At 48.8% G+C, this 25,096-nt stretch overlaps 1 protein-coding gene across 1 annotated transcript in view; it reads right to left on the bottom strand.

Moving 5' to 3' along the window:
- The window catches only part of LOC110503130 (protein TANC2), a 173,565-nt gene that overhangs the window by 5,283 nt on the left and 143,186 nt on the right, over positions 1 to 25,096 (bottom strand). Inside the window, exons 18-23 of the mRNA XM_090217504.1 lie at positions 11,652 to 11,785; positions 11,398 to 11,521; positions 11,024 to 11,199; positions 8,440 to 8,572; positions 1,136 to 1,227; positions 142 to 288 (exon numbers count right to left, since the gene is read on the bottom strand). Coding sequence (XP_090073630.1) covers positions 142 to 288; positions 1,136 to 1,227; positions 8,440 to 8,572; positions 11,024 to 11,199; positions 11,398 to 11,521; positions 11,652 to 11,785 — 806 coding nt within the window. The remainder of the gene's footprint in view (positions 1 to 141; positions 289 to 1,135; positions 1,228 to 8,439; positions 8,573 to 11,023; positions 11,200 to 11,397; positions 11,522 to 11,651; positions 11,786 to 25,096) is intronic.

Below are 25,096 nucleotides of genomic sequence, written 5' to 3' on the forward strand. Positions count from 1 at the left end.
ATAATACACTATACATGGTTGTGTCTCAAATGGCACCCTATTCCGTATATAGTGTACCTGGGCCCAGGTCAAAAGTAGAGCACTATATAGGGAATAGGTTGCCATTTGGGATGGATTCATGGTCAGAGCCCACCAACTCACGTTCAGTTTCCTCCGACATCGGGACAGATTGAGTAAGATGGACACTTTCTGCTCCCTGAAAGTCTTGAGGTCCTCACTGAAGCCTTCACGGGGGAACTTTTTGAGGGCGTACTGATAGCGCTGTGCTGCCTCCTTTACTTTCCCTTTCTGTAGACCGACACACATGTTATTCATACAAGACAGACAACATATAGCTCTTATTGACCATTCAAACAAATCTGTAAACTCTTGAGGATAAAAAAATCTGTCAAAACTGTAGACAAAAGCATTGCAAATAGTTTGATTAGATCACATGTTCTTTCTTGGACGTGTATACTGTTGTCACGCCCTGACTGTAACGGCATTCTTCCTCCTCTTCTGAGGAGGAGTAGCGAGAAGGATCGGAGGACCAATGCGCAGCGTGGTAAGTGTCCATAATGTTTATTTACAGACATAAACTGAACACTACAAAACAATACACGTGAAACGAACGAAACCGAACCAGTACCGTGTGGCAACAAACACTCACACGGAAAACAAACACCCACAACTCAAAAGTGAAACCCAGGCTACCTAAGTATGATTCTCAATCAGACAACTAACGACACCTGCCTCTGATTGAGAACCATACGAGGCTGAACTCAAAACCCCAACATAGAAAAACACACATAGACTGCCCACCCCAACTCACGCCATGACCATACTACATAAAGACAAAACAAAGGAAATAAAGGTCAGAACGTGACACTGACCTTAGAGGTTCTGATTATTCTCTATGTTTGGTTAGGTCAGGGTGTGACTCGGGTGGGAAATTCTATGTTTTCTGTTTTTTTGTTTTTGGCTGAGTGTGGTTCCCAATCAGAGGCAGCTGTCTATCGTTGTCTCTGATTGGGGATCATGCTTAGGCCAACATTTTGACTGGTACTGTATATATTTTCTTTCTTATATGTATGAATATTTTCCAACAACAGGTGACAGTTCTTCCTCAGATTAGGGTAGGGCCTCCTGATCTCACCTTATAGAAGCTGTCTCCCTCCTCAATCAGCTTACTCAGTAGGATGATCATGATGTCGGGTTTGGAGGTAGCCATGGCCCATGTGGCTGGACCTGAAGAACACAGGATGAGAAAGCAGGGAACGATAAAAACATGTTGTTTTGGAGTCACAGTAAACACGTAACAATAACAAGTGACAACAACAACAAACAAAGTGGCAGGAATGACAGAGATAGACAGACGTCTGTCCACTGCAGAGACAATTACGCTATTCTCTCTCTAACATCTATTGATCCTGTTATTAAAGGATCTGTGCACAGATAAATGATCTGTTGGGACAAAAGCCCAGCCTTATCAATCAATAGCCACAAGCCAAAAGGGTAGAAATATGAAATAACAAAACACAAAATTATGCAGCTGGTAAAGGCTGAGTCACTCCCAATCTAACTAATTGCCTTACGTCAGGTGGTGTCACTCCTATGCGACGCTCATCCCTCAACTGACAGTCAGCACAGGCGGAATCATCGCAGAAAATATTATTCTAACTAGGATAACTTATACAGTATCTCTCTGCAAAAGCAACACTTGAGTGAAATAAGGTGGGTGGCCTTCTTGCATGAGAACAATTTGGGTGGGCTTCTTGCATGAGGACAAGGTGGGTGGGCTTTTTGAATAAGGACAAGGTGGATGAGGACAAGATGGGTGGCCTTCTTGCATGAGGACAAGGTGGGTGGCCTTCTTGCATGAGGACAAGGTGGGTGGCCTTCTTGCAATGAGGACAAGATGGGTGGCCTTCTTGCAATGAGGACAAGATGGGTGGCCTTCTTGCATGAGGACAAGATGGGTGGCCTTCTTGCATGAGGACAAGGTGTAGGGGCTTCTTGCATGAGGACAAGGTGGGTGGCCTTCTTGCGTGAGAACAATTGGGGTGGGCTTCTTGCATGAGGACAAGGTGGGTGGGCTTCTTGCATGAGGACAAGATGGGTGGGCTTCTTTCATGAGGACAAGGTGGGTGGCCTTCTTGCGTGAGAACAATTGGGGTGGGCTTCTTTCATGAGGACAAGGTGGGTGGGCTTCTTTCATGAGGACAAGGTGGGTGGGCTTCTTTCATGAGGACAAGGTGGGTGGGCTTCTTGCATGAGGTGTAGTGTGCTCAAGGCTGGGTATGCTGTCATAACACATCATAACCAACTGGAATGTAAACATCTAGCTCTAAATAAAAGCAGTCCAAGTTATAGTTATCTCTGTCATGCTGGGATTTAATCTGATCGCAGGTTAGAGGCATTGCTGCTTTTAAAGGCAATTTACGATTGAGCCGACATATCCAGCATTTACCATAAACAGGATCTCCATGAACGCTGGAACAATGCTTTTAAAAGCCAATGCCTATAACCCGGGATCAGATTGAATCTTGGCCTCAGAGCTATAGTAATACCTGAGTGTTATTTCTCAGGATGGGGGTTGTAGATGGGGGTTATATCTAAGCTGGCCTGCTGACACAGACCCTGACGACACTAAGACAACACAGAAAGAGGAGGTAGGGCTGTCAAAATGCCTGCTGGGGTGAGATGCCGACAGCCTTGGGATTACCTCTAGGCCGACTGGGCAGCGTCTGACATCCTGGTACAGCAGAGAATTAGAGTGGGTCATGAGCAAGGGAAGGAGGGGGAGTGCAGTGGGCCAGAGTAATCAAAAAAGAAAAAACAGACAAATGTGCGTGGAAGAGAAGGCAAGTGGGGGAAAAAAGACAAAGAGAAAAAGGTGGAGGATGAAGAGTGAGAAGAGGAACAGAAAAGATCAGCCGGGATAAGAGGAAATAAAAAACACACTAACAAAAGCCTGTCTAAGAGATCACACATTGAAGGACAAAGAGAAAGAGAACATGAACAAAAGAGAGAGCAGAGAGAAAGAAAGAAAGATAGAAAGAAATAATTAAAGAGGGAGAAAGAATGAACCAGAGAGATCTGAAATAGGGGAAGAGAGAGAGACTATAGGAGGAAACAGTAGAACAACACAGAAACATCTACAGATCTGAGGAAGGACTAGCCAGAGAGAGCAGAGAAATACTGCAGGGGGAAACAGTAGAACAACACAGAAACATCTACAGATCTGAGGAAGGACTAGCCAGAGAGGACAGAGAAATACTGCAGGAGGAAACAGTAGAACAACACAGAAACATCTACAGATCTGAGGAAGGGATAGCCAGAGAGAACAGATAAATACTGCAGGAGGACACAGTAGAATAACACAAAAACATCTACAGATCTGAGGAAGGACTAGCCAGAGAGGACAGAGAAATACTACAGAAGGACACAGTATAACAACACTGAAACATCTACAGATCTGAGGAAGGACTAGCCAGAGAGAGCAGAGAAATACTACAGGAGGAAACAGTAGAACAACACAGAAACATCTACAGATCTGAGGAAAGACTAGCCAGAGAGAGCAGAGAAATACTACAGGAGGAAACAGTAGAACAACACAGAAACATCTACAGATCTGAGGAAGGAATAGCCATAGAGAGCTGAGAAATACTACAGGAGGAAACAGTATAACAAAACAGAAACATCTACAGATCTGAGGAAGGACTAGCCAGAGAGAACAGAGAAATACTACAGGACACAGTAGAACAACACAGATACATCTACAGATCAGAGGAAGGACTAGCTGGAGAGAACGGAAAATACTACAGGAGGACACAGTAGAACAACACAAAAACATCTACAGATCTGAGGAAGGACTAGCCAGAGAGAACAGATAAATACTACAGGAGGACACAGTAGAACAACACAGAAACATCTACAGATCTGAGGAAGGACTAGCCAGAGAGAACAGAGAAATACTACAGGAGGACACAGTAGAACAACACAGAAACATCTACAGATCTGAGGAAGGACTAGCCAGAGAGAACAGAGAAATACTACAGGACGACACAGTATAACAACACAGAAACATCTACGGATCTGAAGAAGGACTAGCCAGAGAGAACAGAGAAATACTGCAGGAGGAAACAGTAGAATAACACAGAAACATCTACAGATCTGAGGAAGGACTAGCCAGAGAGAACAGAGAAATACTACAGGAGGACACAGCATAACAACACAGAAACATCTACAGATCTGAGGAAAGACTAGCCAGGGTGAACAGAGAAATACTACAGGAGGAAACAGTATAACAAAACAGAAACATCTACAGATCTGAGGAAGGACTAGCCAGAGAGAACAGATGAATACTTCAGGAGGAAAAAAGTAGAACAACACAGAAACATCTACAGATCTGAGGAAGGACTAGCCAGAGAGAACAGAGAAATACTACAGGAGGACACAGTATAACAACACAGAAACATCTACAGATCCGAGGAAGGACTAGCCAGAGAGAACAGAGAAATACTACAGGAGGACACAGCATAACAACACTGAAACATCTACAGATCTGAATAAGGACTAGCCAGAGAGAACAGAGAAATACTGCAGGAGGAAACAGTAGAATAACACAGAAACATCTACAGATCTGAGGAAGGACTAGCCAGAGAGAACAGAGAAATACTACAGGAGGACACAGCATAACAACACAGAAACATCTACAGATCTGAGGAAGGACTAGCCAGGGAGAACAGATAAATACTACAGGAGGAAACAGTATAACAAAACAGAAACATCTACAGATCTGAGGAAGGACTAGCCAGAGAGAACAGATAAATACTGCAGGAGGAAAAAGTAGAACAACACCGAAACATCTTCAGATCTGAGGAAGGACTAGCCAGAGAGAGTAGAGAAATACTACAGGAGGACACAGTATAATTTAAACAGAAACATCTACAGATCTGAGGAAGGACTAGCCAGAGAGAACAGAGAAATACTACAGGACACAGTATAACAACACAGAAACATCTACAGATCCGATGAAGGACTAGCCAGAGAGAACAGAGAAATACTACAGGAGGACACAGTATAACAACACAGAAACATCTACAGATCTGAGGAAGGACTAGCCAGAGAGAGCAGAGAAATACTACAGGAGGACACAGTAGAACAACACAGAAACATCTACAGATCCGAGGAAGGACTAGCCAGAGAGAGCAGAGAAATACTACAGGAGGAAACAGTAGAACAACACAGAAACATCTACAGATCTGACGAAGGACTAGCCAGAGAGAACAGATAAATAATGCATGATGATATAGTAGAACAACACAGAAACATCTACAGATCTGACGAAGGACTAGCCAGAGAGAACAGATAAATAATGCATGATGATATAGTAGAACAACACAGAAACATCTACAGATCTGAGGAAGGACTAGCCAGAGAGAACAGAGAAATACTACAGGAGGACACAGTAGAACAGCACAGAAACATCTACAGATCTGAGGAAGGACTAGCCAGAGAGAACAGATAAATACTGCAGGAGGATACAGTAGAACAACACAGAAACATCTACAGATCTGACGAAGGACTAGCCAGAGAGAACAGATAAATACTGCAGGAGGAAAAAGTAGAACAACACAGAAACATCTACAGATCTGAGGAAGGACTAGCCAGAGAGAACAGAGAAATACTACAGGAGGACACAGTAGAACAGCACAGAAACATCTACAGATCTGACGAAGGACTAGCCAGAGAGAACAGAGAAATACTGCAGGAGGATACAGTAGAACAACACAGAAACATCTACAGATCTGAGGAAGGACTAGCCAGAGAGAACAGAGAAATACTACAGGAGGACACAGCATAACAACACAGAAACATCTACAGATCTGAGGAAGGACTAGCCAGGGAGAACAGAGAAATACTACAGAAGGACACAGTATAACAACACTGAAACATCTACAGATCTGAGGAAGGACTAGCCAGAGAGAACAGAGACATACTACTGGAGGACACAGTATAACAACACAGAAACATCTACAGATCCGAGGAAGGACTAGCCAGAGAGTAGAGAAATACTACAGGAGGAAACAGTAGAACAACACAGAAACATCTACAGATCTGACGAAGGACTAGCCAGAGAGAACAGAGAAATACTGCAGGAGGAAACAGTAGAATAACACAGAAACATCTACAGATCTGAGGAAGGACTAGCCAGAGAGAACAGAGAAATACTACAGGAGGACACAGCATAACAACACAGAAACATCTACAGATCTGAGGAAGGACTAGCCAGGGAGAACAGAGAAATACTACAGGAGGACACAGTAGAACAACACAGAAACATCTACAGATCTGAGGAAGGACTAGCCAGAGAGAACAGAGAAATACTGCAGGAGGATACAGTAGAACAACACAGAAACATCTACAGATCTGACGAAGGACTAGCCAGAGAGAACAGATAAATACTGCAGGAGGAAAAAGTAGAACACAGAAACATCTACAGATCTGAGGAAGGACTAGCCAGAGAGAACAGAGAAATACTACAGGAGGACACAGTAGAACAGCACAGAAACATCTACAGATCTGACAAAGGACTAGCCAGAGAGAACAGATAAATACTGCAGGAGGATACAGTAGAACAACACAGAAACATCTACAGATCTGAGGAAGGACTAGCCAGAGAGAACAGAGAAATACTACAGGAGGACACAGCATAACAACACAGAAACATCTACAGATCTGAGGAAGGACTAGCCAGAGAGAACAGAGAAATACTACAGAAGGACACAGTATAACAACACAGAAACATCTACAGATCTGAGGAAGGACTAGCCAGAGAGAACAGAGAAATACTACAGGACACAGTATAACAACACAGAAACATCTACAGATCTGAGGAAGGACTAGCCAGAGAGAACAGAGACATACTACTGGAGGACACAGTATAACAACACAGAAACATCTACAGATCTGAGGAAGGACTAGCCAGAGAGAACAGAGACATACTACTGGAGGACACAGTATAACAACACAGAAACATCTACAGATCCGAGGAAGGACTAGCCAGAGAGTAGAGAAATACTACAGGAGGAAACAGTAGAACAACACAGAAACATCTACAGATCTGAGGAAGGACTAGCCAGAGAGAACAGAGACATACTACTGGAGGACACAGTATAACAACACAGAAACATCTACAGATCAGAGGAAGGACTAGCCAGAGAGTAGAGAAATACTACAGGAGGAAAAAGTAGAACAACACAGAAACATCTACAGATCTGAGGAAGGACTAGCCAGAGAGAACAGAGACATACTACAGGAGGACACAGTAGAACAACACAGAAACATCTACAGATCTGAGGAAGGACTAGCCAGAGAGAACAGAGAAATACTACAGGAGGACACACTAGAACAACACAGAAACATCTACAGATCTGAGGAAGGACTAGCCAGAGAGTAGAGAAATACTACAGGAGGACACAGTATAACAACACTGAAACATCTACAGATCTGAGGAAGGACTAGCAAGAGAGTAGATAAATACTACAGGAGGAAACAGTAGAACAACACAGAAACATCTACAGATCCGAGGAAGGACTAGCCAGAGAGTAGAGAAATACTACAGGAGGAAATAGTAGAACAACAGAGAAACATCTACAGATCTGAGGAAGGACTAGCCAGAGAGTAGATAAATACTACAGGAGGACACAGTATAACAACACTGACACATCTACAGATCTGAGGAAGGACTAGCCAGAGAGGACAGAGAAATACTACAGGAGGACACAGTAGAACAACAGAGAAACATCTACAGATCTGAGGAAGGACTAGCCAGAGAGTAGATAAATACTACAGGAGGACACAGTATAACAACACTGAAACATCTACAGATCTGAGGAAGGACTAGCAAGAGAGTAGATAAATACTACAGGAGGACACAGTATAACAACACTGACACATCTACAGATCTGAGGAAGGACTAGCCAGAGAGGACAGAGAAATACTACAGGAGGACACAGTAGAACAACACAGAAACATCTACAGATCTGAGGAAGGACTAGCCAGAGAGAACAGAGAAGACAAGCAGTATGGTGCACCAGGAGCAGCAGGGGGAACATACAAAACAGTGGGGTTCAGTTGTTTGCTCAGCTCCAAAGAGACAGTAACAAGTTGCATCCCAAATGGCCCTGTGTTCTGTATTTAGTCCACTACTTCTGGTCAATAGTAGTGCACTATATAAGAAATTAGGTTGCCATTTAGGATGCAGATTCTGTATTGCTGTGTCATCCTACTGCAGCATGGATAGTCTTTGAATTGTGTCAAATTTTGGCTGCATCTAGAAGGGTACCCTTTACCCCACAGTGCACTAGTTTTGACCAGGGCCGATTTTGGACAGCCCCTGTCCAAAATCTATTGACTTCCAGTCTAACACTGGTCCAAGTCCATTCTCAATACCTATCTTGGCTCCCTTCTTGAGCAGGGTGACCACCACGGACGTGTTCCTGCAGCCCACGGCCCGGTCCAGAGGACACATCCCACTGTAGTCCACATGCTCTATCATCACCCCCTGGTCCACTAAGAACTGGACCTGCGAGGACAGACAGCAGACAGGGGGTGGGGGGAGAACAGGGGGAGGGAGAACGGGTGGAGGACCGAGGACAGTACGGAGGATGTGAGAATGAGGGGAGGGAGAATGGAGGGAGAAGGGGGGGAGGAGGGAGAGCAGGGGAAGAGGTAGAACAGGTAGAGGATGGAGGACAGTAGGGAGGAATGAGAATGGGGGAGGGAAAACAGGGGGGAGGATGGAGAACAGGGGGGCAGGAGAACAGGTGGAGAATGGAGGACAGTGGGGAGGAGCGAGGACAGTGGGGAGGAGCGAGGACAGTTGGGAGGAGGGAGGACAGTGGGGAGGAGGGAGGACAGTGGGTAAGGAGCGAGGACAGTGGGGAGGAGGTAGGACAGGGGCGAGGACAGTGGGTAAGGAGCGAGGACAGTGGGGAGGAGGTAGGACAGGGGCGAAGACAGTGGGTAGGGAGCGAGGACAGTGGGGAGGAGGTAGGACAGTGACAAGGACAATGGGGAGGAGGGAGGACAGTGGGGAGGAGGGAGGACAGTGGGGAGGAGGGAGGACAGTGGGGAGGAGGGAGGACAGGGGTGTGGACAGTGGGTAAGTAGCGAGGACAGTGGGGAGGAGGGAGGACAGGGGTGTGGACAGTGGGTAAGTAGCGAGGACAGTGGGGATGAGGGAGGACAGTGGGGAGGAGGGAGGACAGTGGGTAAGGAGCGAGGACAGTGGAGAGGAGGTAGGACAGGGGCGAGGACAGTTGGGAGGAGGGAGGACAGTAGGGAGGAGGGAGGACAGTGGTGAGGAGGGAGGACAGGGGCGAGGACAGTGGGGAGGAGCGAGGACAGTGGGGAGGAGGGAGGACAGTGGAGAGGAGGGAGGACAGTGGGGAGGAGGGAGGACAGTAGGGAGGAGTGAGGACAGAGGGGAGGAGGGAGGACAGTGGGGAGGAGGGAGGACAGTGGGTAAGGAGGGAGGAGGTAGGACAGGGGCGAGGACAGTGGGGAGGAGGGAGGACAGTGTGGATGAGGTAGGACAGGGGCGAGGACAGTGGGGAGGAGGGAGGACAGTGGGAAGGAGGGAGGACAGTGGGGAGGACAGGGGCGAGGACAGTGGGGAGGAGGGAGGACAGTGGGGAGGAGCGAGGACAGTAGGGAGGAGGGAGGACAGTGGGGAGGAGGGAGGACAGTGGGGAGGAGGGAGGACAGTGGAGAGGAGCGAGGACAGTGGGGAGGAGGGAGGACAGTGGGGAGGAGGGAGGACAGGGGGGTGGACAGTGGGTAAGTAGCGAGGACAGTGGAGAGTAGGGAGGACAGTGGGGAGGAGGGAGGACAGTGGGTAAGGAGCGAGGACAGTGGGGAGGAGGGAGGACAGGGGCGTGGACAGTAGGGAGGAGGCAGGACAGTGGGGATGGGGTAGGACAGGGGCGAGGACAGTTGGGAGGAGGGAGGACAGTGGGGAGGAGGGAGGACAGTGGTGAGGAGGGAGGACAGTGGGGAGGAGGGAGGACAGTGGGGAGGAGTGAGGACAGAGGGGAGGAGGGAGGACAGTGGGGAGGAGGGAGGACAGAGGGTAAGGAGGGAGGACAGGGGGGTGGACAGTGGGTAAGTAGCGAGGACAGTGGGGAGTAGGGAGGACAGTGGGGAGGAGGGAGGACAGTGGGTAAGGAGCGAGGACAGTGGGAAGGAGCGAGGACAGTGGGGGGGAGGGAGGACAGTGACAAGGACAATAGGGAGGAGGGAGGACAGTGGGGAGGAGGGAGGACAGTGGGGAGGAGGGAGGACAGTGGGGAGGAGGGAGGACAGTGGGGAGGAGGGAGGACAGGTGGGAGGAGGGAGGACAGTGGGGAGGAGGGAGGACAGTGGGGAGGAGGGAGGACAGTGGGGAGGAGGGAGGACAGTGGGGAGGAGGGAGGACAGTGGGGAGGAGGGAGGACAGTGGGGAGGAGCGAGGACATTGGGGGGGAGGGAGGACAGGGGCAAGGACATTGGGGAAGAGGGAGGACAATGGCAAGAACAATGGGGAGGAGCGAGGACAGGGGTGTGGACAGTGGGTAAGGAGCGAGGACAGTGGGGGGGAGGGAGGACAGTGGCGTGGACAATGGGGAGGAGCGAGGACAGGGGCATGGACAGTGGGTAAGGAGCGAGGACAGTGGGGGGGAGGGAGGACAGTGGCAAGGACAATGAGGAGGAGCGAGGACAATGGGGAGGAGGGAGGACAGTGGGGAGGAGGGAGGACAGTGGGGAGGAGGGAGGACAGTGGGGAGGAGGGAGGACAGTGGGGAGGAGCGAGGACATTGGGGGGAGGGAGGACAGGGGCAAGGACATTGGGGAAGAGGGAGGAATGTGTTTCATCAGAGCAGGATCATAGGATGGTATTAACATTTGGGAGAGTTACTGCTAGCAAAATATACACAAATATAACTATACTTATATACTTGAACACATTTCTTCGTAATGTTGTACATCCACTCACCATCTCTGAGTCCCCGTAGAAGGAGGCCAGGTCGAGGGGCGTGCGTCCATTCTTATCAGCATGGTCTGTAGCAGCCCCCCTCTCCACCAGACAGCGCACCACGTGCAGGTGTCCCTTCAGACACGCCCAGCTCAGAGCTGTTAACCCCTCCTTGTCCATCAGAGGCAGAGACGCACCTGGCAGGTGGATCAGAGGGGTCAGGGATTACAGGTCAGCATTGGGAGTAAAAGGTAAATTGGTAAAATAAAGTACTGTCAATGCTTTGGTGATTGTGTTTAACAAAAGTTTCTTGAGAGTTTGCTGTATATAATTCAAAAGATGAAAGGACAGCAGGAATGAGTGGAATGAGTGGATGTCTTCCTCCGAACCCTCACCCTGTGCCAGTAGGAACTCCACAGTGCCCAGGTGACCCTCTGAGGCAGCCATCATCAGAGGTGTTCGGCTCTGCTTGTCTGCGAGGTTCACCTCCGCTCCGTGTGTCAGGAGAAGGTCCACAATCTGAGAGAGGACAAGACTATCGTCACCACACAACAGCCTGTTTCTGTCAACATGGCCGCTCAATCTCTCTTCGTCTGATTAAGTGTTTGGGTCAAAAGTAGTGCAATATAAAGGGTGCACTCAGTCTCACCTGCCAGTTTCCCTGTCGGACAGCACTGAACAGGGGCACCATGCCTTGTCTGTTGGGCTGAGCCACCGCTGCTCCCTGCTCCAGCAGCAGCCTGCAAACGTCTAGCTTACCCCGGCCCCCTGCTGCCGTGAGAGCTTCAGGACGAGGAGAGGGACACACAGGGATCAGCCATGTTGTACAACAGTCTTTTCCATTTTTTACACTTGATCATTCTAAGATTGACGGTTATTGTGTGTTAGTATGCAGATTGTACAGGAAGGACACCCAGGGCAGGGAGGGCAAAGCAGGGAGGAAACACGTATTAAACAACGCAACATACACTGATTGGACAAAACATTAAGAACTCTAGTGAGAGTATTGGCCAACCTCCTCCTCCCCCCCAGAATAGTGACAGTTCCTCTAGTGAGAGCGCTGGCCCTCCTCCTCCTCCTCTCCAGAAGAGTGACAGTTCCTCTAGTGAGAGTGCTGGCCTCCTCCTCTTCTACAGAATAGTGACAGTTCCTCTAGTGAGAGTGCTTGACCTCATTCTCCTCCTATCCAGAAGAGTAACAGTTCCTCTAGTGAGAGTGCTTGACCTCATTCTCCTCCTATCCAGAAGAGTAACAGTTCCTCTAGTCAAAGTGATGGCCTCCTACTTCTCGTCTCCAGAAGAGTGAAATTACTCTAGTGAGAGTGATGCCCCTCTACTCCTTTTCAGAAGAGTGAGGGTTCCTCTAGTGAGAGTGCTGGACTATCACCTCCTCTCCAGAAGAGTGACAGTTCCTCTAGTGAGAGTGCTGGCCCTCCACCTCCTCCTCTCCAGAATAGTAACAGTTCCTCTAGTCAGAGTGCTGGCCCTCCTTCTCCTCCTCGCCAGAATAATGACAGTTCCTCTAGTGAGAGTGCTGGCCCTCATTCTCCTCCTCTCCAGTAGAGTGACAGTTCCTCTACTGAGAATGCTGGCCATCCTCCTCCACTTCTCCAGATGAGTGACAGTTCCTCTAGTACGAGTGCTGGCCCTCCTCCCCCTCTTCAACAGAAGAATGACAGTTCCTCTAGTGAGAGTGCTGGCCCTCATTCTCCTCCTCTCCAGTAGAGTGACAGTTCCTCTAGTGAGAGTGCTGGTCCTACTCCTCCTCCTCTCCAGAAGAGTGACAGTTCCTCTAGTCAAAGTGCTGGCACTCCTTCTCCTCTCCAGAAGATTGACAGTTCCTCTAGTCAGAGTGCTGGACATCCTCCTCCTTGCCATAAAAGTGACAGTTTCTCTAGTGAGAGTGCTTGCACTCCTCCTACTCTTCAGAAGAGTGACAGTTACTCTAGTAGGTGTGCTGGACCCCTTCCTCCTCCCCAGAAGACTGACAGGTCCTCAACTGAGAGTGCTTGCCCTCCTCCTTCTCTTCAGAAAGTGACAGTTCCTCTAGTGAGAGTGCTGGCCCTCCTACTCCTCCTCTCTAGAAGAGTGACAGTTCCTCTATTGAGAGTGCTGGCTCTCCTCCTCCTCTTCAGAAGAGTGGCAGTTCCTTTAGTAAGAGTGCTGTCCCTCCTCCTCCTCCTCTCCAGAAGAGTGACAGTTCCTCTAATGAGAGTGCTGGCCTTCCTCCTCCTCCTCGCCAGAAGAGATACAGTTACTCTAGTGAGAGTGCTGGCCCTCCTCCTCCTCTTCAGAAGAGTGTCAGTTCCTCTAGTGAGAGTGCTGGCCATCCTTCTCCTCCTCTCCAGAAGATTGACAGTTATTCTAGTCAGAGTGCTGGCCCCCTTCCTCCTCCTCTCCAGAAGAGTGACAGATCCTCTAGTCAGAGTGCTGGAACTCCTCGTCCTCCTTGCCATAAAAGTGACATTTCCTCTAGTGAGAGTGCTGGCGCTCCTTCTCCTCCTCTCCAGACGAGTGACAGTTCCTCTAGTGAGAGTGCTGGTCCTCCTTCTCCTCCTCTTTAGAAGAGTGACATTTCATCTAGTGAGAGTGCTGGCCCTCCTCCTCTCCAGAAGATTGACAGTTCCTCTATTGAGAGTGCTGGCCCTCCTCCTTCACATCTCCAGAAGAGTGACCGTTCCTCTAGTCCGAGTGCTGGACCTCCTCCTCCTCTCCAGAAGATTGACAGTTCCTCTATTGAGAGCGCTGGCCCTCCTCATTCACCTCTCCAGAAGAGTGACAGTTCCTCTAGTCCGAGTGCTGGACCTCCTCCTCCTCCTCGCCATAAAAGGGACAGTTCTTCTAGTAAGAATGCTGGCCCTCTTTCTCCTCTTCTCCAGAAGAGCGATAGTTCATCTAGTGAGAGTGCCGGCCCACCTCCTCCTCCACGCCAGAATAGGTACAGTTACTCTAGTCAGAGTGCTGGCCCTCCTCCTCCTCCTCCTTCTCAGAAGAGTGACAGTTCCTCAAGTGAGAGTGCTGGCCCTCCTCCTCCTCCTCCGCCTCCGCCTCTCCAGACGAGTGACAGTTCCTCTAGTGAGAGTGCTGGCCCTCCTTCTCCTCCTCTCCAGAAGAGTGACACTTCATCTAGTGAGAGTGCGGGCCCTCTTTCTCCTCCTCTCCAGAAGAGTGACAGTTCCTCTAGTGAAAGTGCTGGCCTTCCTCCTCCTCCTCCGCATCTCCAGACGAGTGACAGTTCCTCTAGTGAGAGTGCTGGCCCTTCTCCTCCTCCTTGCCATAAAAGTGACATTTCCTCTAGTGAGAGTGCTGGCGCTCCTTCTCCTCCTCTTCAGAAGAGTGACAGTTCCTCTAGTGAGATTGTTGGCCCTCCTTCTACTCCTCTTCAGAAGAGTGATAGTTCCTCTAGTGAGAGTGCTGGCCCTCATTCTCCTCCTCGCCAGAAGAGTGACAGTTCCTCTAGTCAGAGTGCTGGACCTCCTCCTCGCCATAAAAGTGACAGTTCCTCAAGTGAGAGTGCTGGCCCTCCTCCTCTTCTTCAGAAAAGTGACAGTTCCTTTAGTAAGAGTGCTGGCCCTCCTCAGCCTCTTCTCCAGAAGAGTGATAGTTCATCTAGTGAGTGTGCCGTCCTTCCTCCTCCTCCTCGCCAGAAGAGTGACAGTTCCTCTAGTGAGAGTGCTGGCACTCCTCCTCTTCAGAAGAGTGACAGGTCCTCTAGTATGAGTGCTGACCCTCCTCCTTCTCTCCAGAAAAGTGATAGTTCCTCTAGTCAGAGTGCTGGCCCTCCTCATCCACCTCTCCAGAAGAGTGACAGTTCCTCTAGTCCGAGTGCTGGACCTCCTCCTCCTCTCCAGAAGATTGACAGTTCCTCTATTGAGAGCGCTGGCCCTCCTCATTCACCTCTCCAGAAGAGTGACAGTTCCTCTAGTCCGAGTGCTGGACCTCCTCCTCCTCCTCGCCATAAAAGTGACAGTTCTTCTAGTAAGTGTGCTGACCCTCCTTCTCCTCTTCTCCAGAAGATTGATAGTTCATCTAGTGAGAGAGCCGGCCCACCTCCTCCTCCACGCCAGAATAGTTACAGTTCCTCTAGTCAGAGTGCTGGCCCTCCTCCTCCTCCTCCTCCTCAGAAGAGTGACAGTTCCTCAAGTGAGAGTGCTTGCCCTCCTCCTTCTCTCCAGAAAAGTGACAGTTCCTCTAGTCAGAGTGCTGGCCCTCCTTCTCCTCCTCGCCAGAAGAGTGACAGTTCCTCTAGTCCGAGTGTTGGACCTCCTCCTCCTCGCCATAAAAGTGATAGTTCATCTAGTGAGAGTGCCGGCCCACCTCCTCCTCCTCCTCAGAAAAGTGACAGTTCCTCTAGTAAGAGTGCTGGCCCTCCTCCTCCTCCTCTCCAGAAGAGTGACAGTTCCTCTATTGAGAGTGCTGGCCATCCTCCTCCTCTTCAGAAGAGCGACAGTTCCTCTAGTGAGAGTGCTGGCCCTCCTCCTTCTCCTCAGAAGAGTGACAGTTCCTCAAGTGAGAGTGCTTGCCCTCCTCCTTCTCTCCAGAAAAGTGACAGTTCCTCTAGTCAGAGTGCTGGCCCTCCTCATCCACCTCTCCAGAAGAGTGACAGTTCCTCTAGTCCGAGTGCTGGACCTCCTCCTCCTCCTCGCCATAAAAGTGACAGTTCTTCTAGTAAGTGTGCTGACCCTCCTTCTCCTCTTCTCCAGAAGATTGATAGTTCATCTAGTGAGAGAGCCGGCCCACCTCCTCCTCCACGCCAGAATAGTTACAGTTCCTCTAGTCAGAGTGCTGGCCCTCCTCCTCCTCCTCCTCCTCAGAAGAGTGACAGTTCCTCAAGTGAGAGTGCTTGCCCTCCTCCTTCTCTCCAGAAAAGTGACAGTTCCTCTAGTCAGAGTGCTGGCCCTCCTTCTCCTCCTCGCCAGAAGAGTGACAGTTCCTCTAGTCCGAGTGTTGGACCTCCTCCTCCTTGCCATAAAAGTGATAGTTCATCTAGTGAGAGTGCCGGCCCACCTCCTCCTCCTCCTCAGAAAAGTGACAGTTCCTCTAGTAAGAGTGCTGGCCCTTCTCCTCCTCCTCTCCTGAAGAGTGACAGTTCCTCTATTGAGAGTGCTGGCCATCCTCCTCCTCTTCAGAAGAGCGACAGTTCCTCTAGTGAGAGTGCTGGCCCTCCTCCTTCTCCTCAGAAGAGTGACAGTTCCTCAAGTGAGAGTGCTTGCCCTCCTCCTTCTCTCCAGAAAAGTGACAGTTCCTCTAGTCAGAGTGCTGGCCCTCCTCATCCACCTCTCCAGAAGAGTGACAGTTCCTCTAGTCCGAGTGCTGGACCTCCTCCTCCTCCTCGCCATAAAAGTGACAGTTCTTCTAGTAAGTGTGCTGACCCTCCTTCTCCTCTTCTCCAGAAGATTGATAGTTCATCTAGTGAGAGAGCCGGCCCACCTCCTCCTCCACGCCAGAATAGTTACAGTTCCTCTAGTCAGAGTGCTGGCCCTCCTCCTCCTCCTCCTCCTCAGAAGAGTGACAGTTCCTCAAGTGAGAGTGCTTGCCCTCCTCCTTCTCTCCAGAAAAGTGACAGTTCCTCTAGTCAGAGTGCTGGCCCTCCTTCTCCTCCTCGCCAGAAGAGTGACAGTTCCTCTAGTCCGAGTGTTGGACCTCCTCCTCCTCGCCATAAAAGTGATAGTTCATCTAGTGAGAGTGCCGGCCCACCTCCTCCTCCTCCTCAGAAAAGTGACAGTTCCTCTAGTAAGAGTGCTGGCCCTCCTCCTCCTCCTCTCCAGAAGAGTGACAGTTCCTCTATTGAGAGTGCTGGCCATCCTCCTCCTCTTCAGAAGAGCGACAGTTCCTCTAGTGAGAGTGCTGGCCCTCCTCCTTCTCCTCAGAAGAGTGACAGTTCCTCAAGTGAGAGTGCTTGCCCTCCTCCTTCTCTCCAGAAAAGTGACAGTTCCTCTAGTCAGAGTGCTGGCCCTCCTCATCCACCTCTCCAGAAGAGTGACAGTTCCTCTAGTCCGAGTGCTGGACCTCCTCCTCCTCCTCGCCATAAAAGTGACAGTTCTTCTAGTAAGTGTGCTGACCCTCCTTCTCCTCTTCTCCAGAAGATTGATAGTTCATCTAGTGAGAGAGCCGGCCCACCTCCTCCTCCACGCCAGAATAGTTACAGTTCCTCTAGTCAGAGTGCTGGCCCTCCTCCTCCTCCTCCTCCTCAGAAGAGTGACAGTTCCTCAAGTGAGAGTGCTTGCCCTCCTCCTTCTCTCCAGAAAAGTGACAGTTCCTCTAGTCAGAGTGCTGGCCCTCCTTCTCCTCCTCGCCAGAAGAGTGACAGTTCCTCTAGTCCGAGTGTTGGACCTCCTCCTCCTCGCCATAAAAGTGATAGTTCATCTAGTGAGAGTGCCGGCCCACCTCCTCCTCCTCCTCAGAAAAGTGACAGTTCCTCTAGTAAGAGTGCTGGCCCTCCTCCTCCTCCTCTCCAGAAGAGTGACAGTTCCTCTATTGAGAGTGCTGGCCATCCTCCTCCTCTTCAGAAGAGCGACAGTTCCTCTAGTGAGAGTGCTGGCCCTCCTCCTTCTCTTCAGAAGAGTGACAGTTCCTCTAGTGAGAGTGCTGGCCCTCCTCCTCCTCTTCAGAAGAGTGACAGCGCCTCTAGTAAGAGTGCTGGCCCTCCTCCTCCTCGCCAGAAGAATGACAGTTCCTCTAGTGAGAGTGCTGTCCCTCCTCCTCCTCACCAGAAGAGTGACATGGCCTCTAGTCAGAGTGCTGGCCCTCCTCCTCCTCTTCAGAATAGTGACAGTTCCTCTATTGAGAGTGCTAGCCCTCCTCCTCCTCCTCTCCAGAAGAGTGATAGTTCCTCTAGTGAGAGTGCTGGCCCTCCTCCTCCTCACCAGAAGAGTGTCAGGGCCTGTAGTCAGAGTGCTGGCCCTCCTCCTCCTCTTCAGAATAGTGACAGTTCCTCTAGTGAGAGTGCTGGCCCTCCTCCTCCTCTCCAGAAGAGTGACAGTTCCTCTACTTAGAGTACTGGCCTTCCTCCTCTTCCATAATACCAAGCTGATGACTGCCTGAGACCCAGTGGCGCTCATGAGAGTGATACCCCTTCTGAGAACACTTCTAAGCCTATGATTGATGAGACGGATAGCCCCAACAGCGGGGAGTCTGAGTTCCAATGTGTAATATAATGGGCTACCAGTAAATACTGTAAAGTGCATTCGGAAAGTATTCAGACCCCTTGACTTTTTCCATATTATTACAGCATTTTTTTTCTTTCAGCAATCTGTGCACAATATCCCATAATGCCAAAGCGAAAACAGGTTCTTAGAGCTTGTAGCGTCATACCCAAGAAGACTCAATGCTGTCATCGCTGCCAAAGGTGCTTCAACAAAGTACTGAGGAAAGGGTCTGAATACTTATGTAAATGTGATATTTCAGTTTTTTATTTTTAATAAAAACATTTCTAAAAACCTGTTTTTGCTTTGACATTATGGGGAATTGTGTTGATATTGATGACGGAAAAAAAACCAAATGAGTCATTTTCAGAATAAGGCTGTAACGTAACAAAATGTGAAAAAGGTCAAGGGGTCTGAATACTTTCCGAAGCCACTATAGCCTAAGGATAATCTAGTAGGCTAGACTCTATTGTCTGCATAATGAAACAATCCCTAGTAAGCTATTGTTTTGATGGTGTACTGATTATAGAATTTGGCATTAATATAATGGTTTGATGGTGTACTGATTATATTATTTGGCATTAATAGAATGGTTTGATGGTGTACTGATTATATTATTTGGCATTAATAGAATGGTTTGATGGTGGATTGATTGTAATATTTGGCATTAATATAGTGGTTTGATGGTGGATTGATTGTAATATTTGGCATAATAGAATGGTTTGATGGTGGATTGATTGTAATTTTTGGCATTAATATAGTGGTTTGATGGTGGATTGATTGTAATATTTGGCATAATAGAATGGTTTGATGGTGGATTGATTGTAATATTTGGCATAATAGAATGGTTTGATGGTGGATTGATTGTAATATTTGGCATAATAGAATGGTTTGATGGTGGATTGATTGTAATTTTTGGCATTAATATAGTGGTTTGATGGTGGATTGATTGTAATATTTGGCATTAATATAGTGGTTTGATGGTGGATTGATTGTAATATTTGGCATAATAGAATGGTTTGATGGTGGATTGATTGTAATATTTGGCATAATAGAATGGTTTGATGGTGGATTGATTGTAATATTTGGCATAATAGAATGGTTTGATGGTGGATTGATTGTAATATTTGGCATAATAGAATGGTTTGATGGTGGATTGATTGTAATATTTGGCATAATAGAATGGTTTGATGGTGGATTGATTGTAATATTTGGCATAATAGAATGGTTTGATGGTGGATTGATTGTAATATTTGGCATAATAGAATGGTTTGATGGTGGATTGATTATATTATTTGGCATTAATAGTGGTTTTACACAGCATTCTATGAAGGGATGAGACATGTTAGATATGACAACAGTGTTTTAAACCAATGACTTCACTGCATTTAAACACATAAGAGAAGTAGTGAGAGGGAGGAGAGAACAGTGTTGTGGTAGTACATAAAGAGGGAGGAGAGAACAGTGTTGTGGCAGTAGAGAAAGAGGGAGGAGAGAACAGTGGTGTGGCAATAGAGAAAGAGGAAGGAGACAACAGTGTTGTGGCAGTAGAGAAGGAGGGAGGAGAGAACAGTGTTGTGGCAGTAGTGAGAGGAAGGAGGACAGTGTATTGGCAGTAGAAAAAGAGGGAGGAGAGAACAGTGGTGTGGCAGTAGAGAAAGAGGGAGCAGAGAACAGTGTTGTGGCAGTAGAGAAAGAGGAAGGAGAGAACAGTGTTGTGGCAGTAGAGAAAGAGGGAGGAGAGAACAGTGTTGTGGCAGTAGTGAGAGGAAGGAGGACAGTGTATTGGCAGTAGAAAAAGAGGGAGGAGAGAACAGTGGTGTGGCAGTAGAGAAAGAGGGAGCAGAGAACAGTGTTGTGGCAGTAGAGAAAGAGGAAGAGAGAACATCGTTGTGGCAGTAGAGAAAGAGGGAGCAGAGAACAGTGTTGTGGCAGTAGAGAACGAGGGAGGAGAGAACAGTGTTGTGGCAATAGAGAAAGAGGAAGGAGAGAACAGTGTTGTGGCAGTAGTGAGAGGAAGGAGGACAGTGTATTGGCAGTAGAAAAAGAGGGAGGAGAGAACAGTGGTGTGGCAGTAGAGAAAGAGGGAGCAGAGAACAGTGTTGTGGCAGTAGAGAAAGAGGAAGAGAGAACATCGTTGTGGCAGTAGAGAAAGAGGGAGCAGAGAACAGTGTTGTGGCAGTAGAGAACGAGGGAGGAGAGAACAGTGTTGTGGCAGTAGAGAAAGAGGAAGGAGAGAACAGTGGTGTGGCAGTAGAGAAAGAGGGAGCAGAGAACAGTGTTGTGGCAGTAGAGAAAGAGGAAGGAGAGAACAGTGGTGTGGCAGTAGAGAAAGAGGAAGGAGAGAACAGTGGTGTGGCAGTAGAGAAAGAGGAAGGAGAGAACAGTGGTGTGGCAGTAGAGAAAGAGGGAGCAGAGAACAGTGTTGTGGCAGTAGAGAAAGAGGAAGGAGAGAACAGTGGTGTGGCAGTAGAGAAAGAGGGAGCAGAGAACAGTGTTGTGGCAGTAGAGAAAGAGGAAGGAGAGAACAGTGTTGTGGCAGTAGAGAAAGAGGGAGGAGAGAACAGTGTTGTGGCAGTAGAGAAAGAGGAAGGAGAGAACAGTGGTGTGGCAGTAGAGAAAGAGGGAGCAGAGAACAGTGTTGTGGCAGTAGAGAAAGAGGAAGGAGAGAACAGTGTTGTGGCAGTAGAGAAAGAGGGAGGAGAGAACAGTGTTGTGGCAGTAGTGAGAGGAAGGAGGACAGTGTATTGGCAGTAGAAAAAGAGGGAGGAGAGAACAGTGTTGTGGCAGTAGAGAAAGAGGGAGGAGAGAACAGTGTTGTGGCAGTAGAGAAAGAGGGAGGAGAGAACAGTGGTGTGGCAGTAGAGAAAGAGGGAGGAGAGAACAGTGGTGTGGCAGTAGAGAAAGAGGGAGGAGAGAACAGTGGTGTGGCAGTAGAGAAAGAGGAAAGAGAGAACAGTGGTGTGGCAGTAGAGAAAGAGGAAAGAGAGAACAGTGGTGTGGCAGTAGAGAAAGAGGGAGGAGAGAACAGTGGTGTGGCAGTAGAGAAAGAGGAAGGAGAGAACAGTGGTGTGGCAGTAGAGAAAGAGGGAGGAGAGAACAGTGGTGTGGCAGTAGAGAAAGAGGGAGGAGAGAACAGTGGTGTGGCAGTAGAGAAAGAGGAAAGAGAGAACATCGTTGTGGCAGTAGAGAAAGAGGGAGGAGAGAACAGTGGTGTGGCAGTAGAGAAAGAGGACAGAGAGAACATCGTTGTGGCAGTAGAGAAAGAGGGAGGAGAGAACAGTGGTGTGGCAGTAGAGAAAGAGGAAGAGAGAACATCGTTGTGGCAGTAGATAAAGAGGGAGCAGAGAACAGTGTTGTGGCAGTAGAGAAAGAGGGAGCAGAGAACATCGTTGTGGCAGTAGAGAAAAAGGGAGGAGAGGAACAGTGGTGTGGGGGTAGGCAGTCACCTCTATGCAATTCACTGATCTAGTCATTGTTTCCAACAGGACAGAGAGAGTAGTGGGACACACATGGATCCGTCATTTTTATACTTAGTCTTCATGTGTGTCATTTGTTAGTATGCACACTGATTGCATTCTAAGTTGATACTAAGTGGAGAGTTTGAGTACACCAACAGTAGACATACAGTAGACAGAAAGACAGACAGTTGACAGACTGTAGACAGAAAGACAGTAGACAGACAGACAGTAGACAGTCAGTAGACAGACAGTAGATAAACAGACAGACAGTAGATAGACAGTAGATAAACAGACAGACAGTAGATAAACAGACAGACAGTTGACAGGCACGGTAGACAGACAGACAGTAGACAGTCAGTAGACAGACAGTAGATAAACAGACAGATAGTAGACAGACAGTAGATAAACAGACAGACAGTTGACAGACACGGTAGACAGACAGACTGTAGACAGACAGACAGTAGACAGTCAGTAGACAGAAAGACTGTAGACAGACAGTAGATAGATAGATAAACAGACAGACAGACAGTAGACAGACAGACAGTAGACAGGTAGTAGACAGAGATGGTAGACAGACAGTAGACAGACACGGTACACAGACAGACTGTAGACAGACAGACTGTAGACAGACAGACTGTACACAGACAGACTGTAGACAGACAGACTGTAGACAGAAAGACTGTAGACAGACAGACAGACAGACAGACAGACAGACAGACAGACAGACAGACAGACAGACAGACAGACAGACAGACAGACAGACAGACAGACAGACAGACAGACAGACAGACAGACAGACAGACAGACAGACAGACAGACAGACAGACAGACAGACAGTTATGTGTATGGATTTAACTGACTGAGTCATAGTATTGCTCACAATCCTCATGCCTCTCTCTCTGCCTTGCGGTACATAGAGAGAATAGTCTCTAACAGCAGAAATCCCTCTCCCTCTGACACTAGTTCTGAGCTCTGCACTGCTCTGTCTGTCTGTGCTCCAATAACACCACTGCACTGGTATTCTGATATCAGCCAGTCGCTGTCTGGCGCAGAAGCAGAGCAAATATCTGTGTGTGTGTCTGTCCCTCTCTCTTTGTAACTATGACCTCACTGCATTTGAGTTCAGCTTGGAACATACACTACATGACCAAAAGTATGTGGACACCTGCTCGTCGAACATCTCATTCCAAAACCATGGGCATTAATATTTCTGTATGGACCTCGCTTTGTGCAAGGTGGCATTGTCATGCTGAAACAGGAAAGGGCTTTCCCCAAACTATTGCCACAAAGCTGGAAGCACAGAATCGTCCATAACTAAGGGGCCAAGCCCAAACCATGAAAAACAGCCCCAGACCATTATTCCTCCTCCACCAAACTTTACAGTTGGCACTATGAATTTTGGCAGGTAGCGTACTCCTGGCATCCGCCAAACCCAGATTTGTCCGTCAGACTGCCAGTTGGTGAAACGGGATCTCATCACTCCAGAATGTGTTTCCACTGCTCCAATGGAGTCCAATGGTTGCAATCTTTACACCACTCCAGCCACTGCTTAGCTTTCGCGCATGGCGATCTTAGGCTTATGTGCGTCTGCTCGGCCATAGAAACCCATTTCATGACGCTCCTGACGAACAGTTCTTGCACTGACGTTGCTTCCAGAGGCAGTTTGGAACTCGGTAGTGACTGTTCCAACCCAAGGACAGACGGGCGTCAGCACTCGACGGGCTTCAGCACTCGACGGGCTTCACCACTCGACGGGCTTCACCACTCGACGGGCTTCAGCACTCGACGGGCTTCAGCACTCGACGGGCTTCACCACTCGACGGGCTTCACCACTCGACGGGCTTCAGCACTCGACGGGCTTCAGCACTCGACGGGCTTCAGCACTCGATGGGCTTCACCACTCTACGGGCTTCACCACTCGACGGGCTTCAGCACTCGACGGGCTTCAGCACTCGACGGGCTTCAGCACTCGACGGGCTTCAGCACTCGACGGGTTTCATCACTCGACGGGCTTCAGCACTCGACGGGCTTCAGCACTCGACGGGCTTCAGCACTCGACGGGCTTCATCACTCGACGGGCTTCAGCACTCGACGGGCTTCACCACTCGACGGGCTTCAGCACTCGACGGGCTTCACCACTCGACGGGCTTTATCACTCGACGGGCTTCAGCACTCGACGGGCTTCAGCACTCGACGGGCTTCAGCACTCGACGGGCTTCAGCACTCTACGGGCTTCAGCACTCGACGGGCTTCACCACTCGACGGGCTTCACCACTCTACGGGCTTCAGCACTCGACGGGCTTCAGCACTCGACGGGCTTCAGCACTCTACGGGCTTCAGCACTCGACGGGCTTCAGCACTCGACGGGCTTCAGCACTCTACGGGCTTCAGCACTCGACGGGCTTCACCACTCGACGGGCCAGTTCTGTGAGCTTCTGTGGCTTACCACTTCACGGCTGATCTGTTGTTTCTCCCAGACGTTTCCACTTCACAATAACAGCACATATAGTTGACCAGGGCAGCTCTAGCAGGGCAGAAATTTGACAAACTGACTTGTTGGAAAGGTGTCATCCTATGACGGTGCCATGTTGAAAGTCACTGAGTTCTTCAGTAAGGCCATTCTACTGCCAATGAGTGTCTATGGAGATTGCACAACTCTGCGCTCAATTCTATACACATGTCAGCAATGGGTGTGGTTCAAATAGCCAAATCCACTAATTTGAAGGGGTGTCCACATACTGCTGTATATATAGTGTATGTGGGCCTTCTTCACTATTATTATTTTCTAAATCTCTCTCTCTCTGTAGTGATCTAAACTCCTATGGTAAACAAGTACAGCAAGCATCCCTTCCTATAGTATGTCTAAGCAATCATGACATCCATCCACATCTCAGCTTAAGCCCAGACTAAGCATTGGCTTACAATTCAGGTGTCAAACCTAAAGCCACTGAGGCATAATGATTCCCCCTAAGGAAGCAGCACTGTCAGATTCAATGAGATCTGCTTTAGCTGACATCGGCATAGCAGTTGTTTTGACCGTGTCGGAGGAGGAACTACATTAGAGCCGTCAAATCCACCAGCGGCTCCTAGCATTATACCGAAAGCGGACATTGGCTACACGTTGTCACATTAACAGAAATCCCTTGCAGCCTTGTTTGAACACTGGAATGTGATATGTGATCTTCACCTCCATTAGGCTGATAGAAACCCTCATTATTTTTGTTTAATGATTTTCAATGTGAGTCATTATTTCTATATAGCCTACACTTTCTCTTCCTGAACTTCTAACGCGAGTGAGACGGATGTGGCTTCATGACAATGATCAAAAGAGCAGCTGCTCACCGATTTGACAGTTCCACCTCTGACAGCACCAAAACATAATTTATGCGTGTCTCGGCTATCGCCGGTTAACGTTTGACCTAGGCCCAAATCTCCACAAGGCTGCGGACTACATCTGGAGACCTTTTAAACAAGCACACGATGAGAAGC

Source organism: Oncorhynchus mykiss, chromosome 23, assembly GCF_057628025.1.
Source record: "Oncorhynchus mykiss isolate SJ-2025 chromosome 23, ASM5762802v1, whole genome shotgun sequence".
Lineage (NCBI taxonomy): Eukaryota > Metazoa > Chordata > Actinopteri > Salmoniformes > Salmonidae > Oncorhynchus > Oncorhynchus mykiss.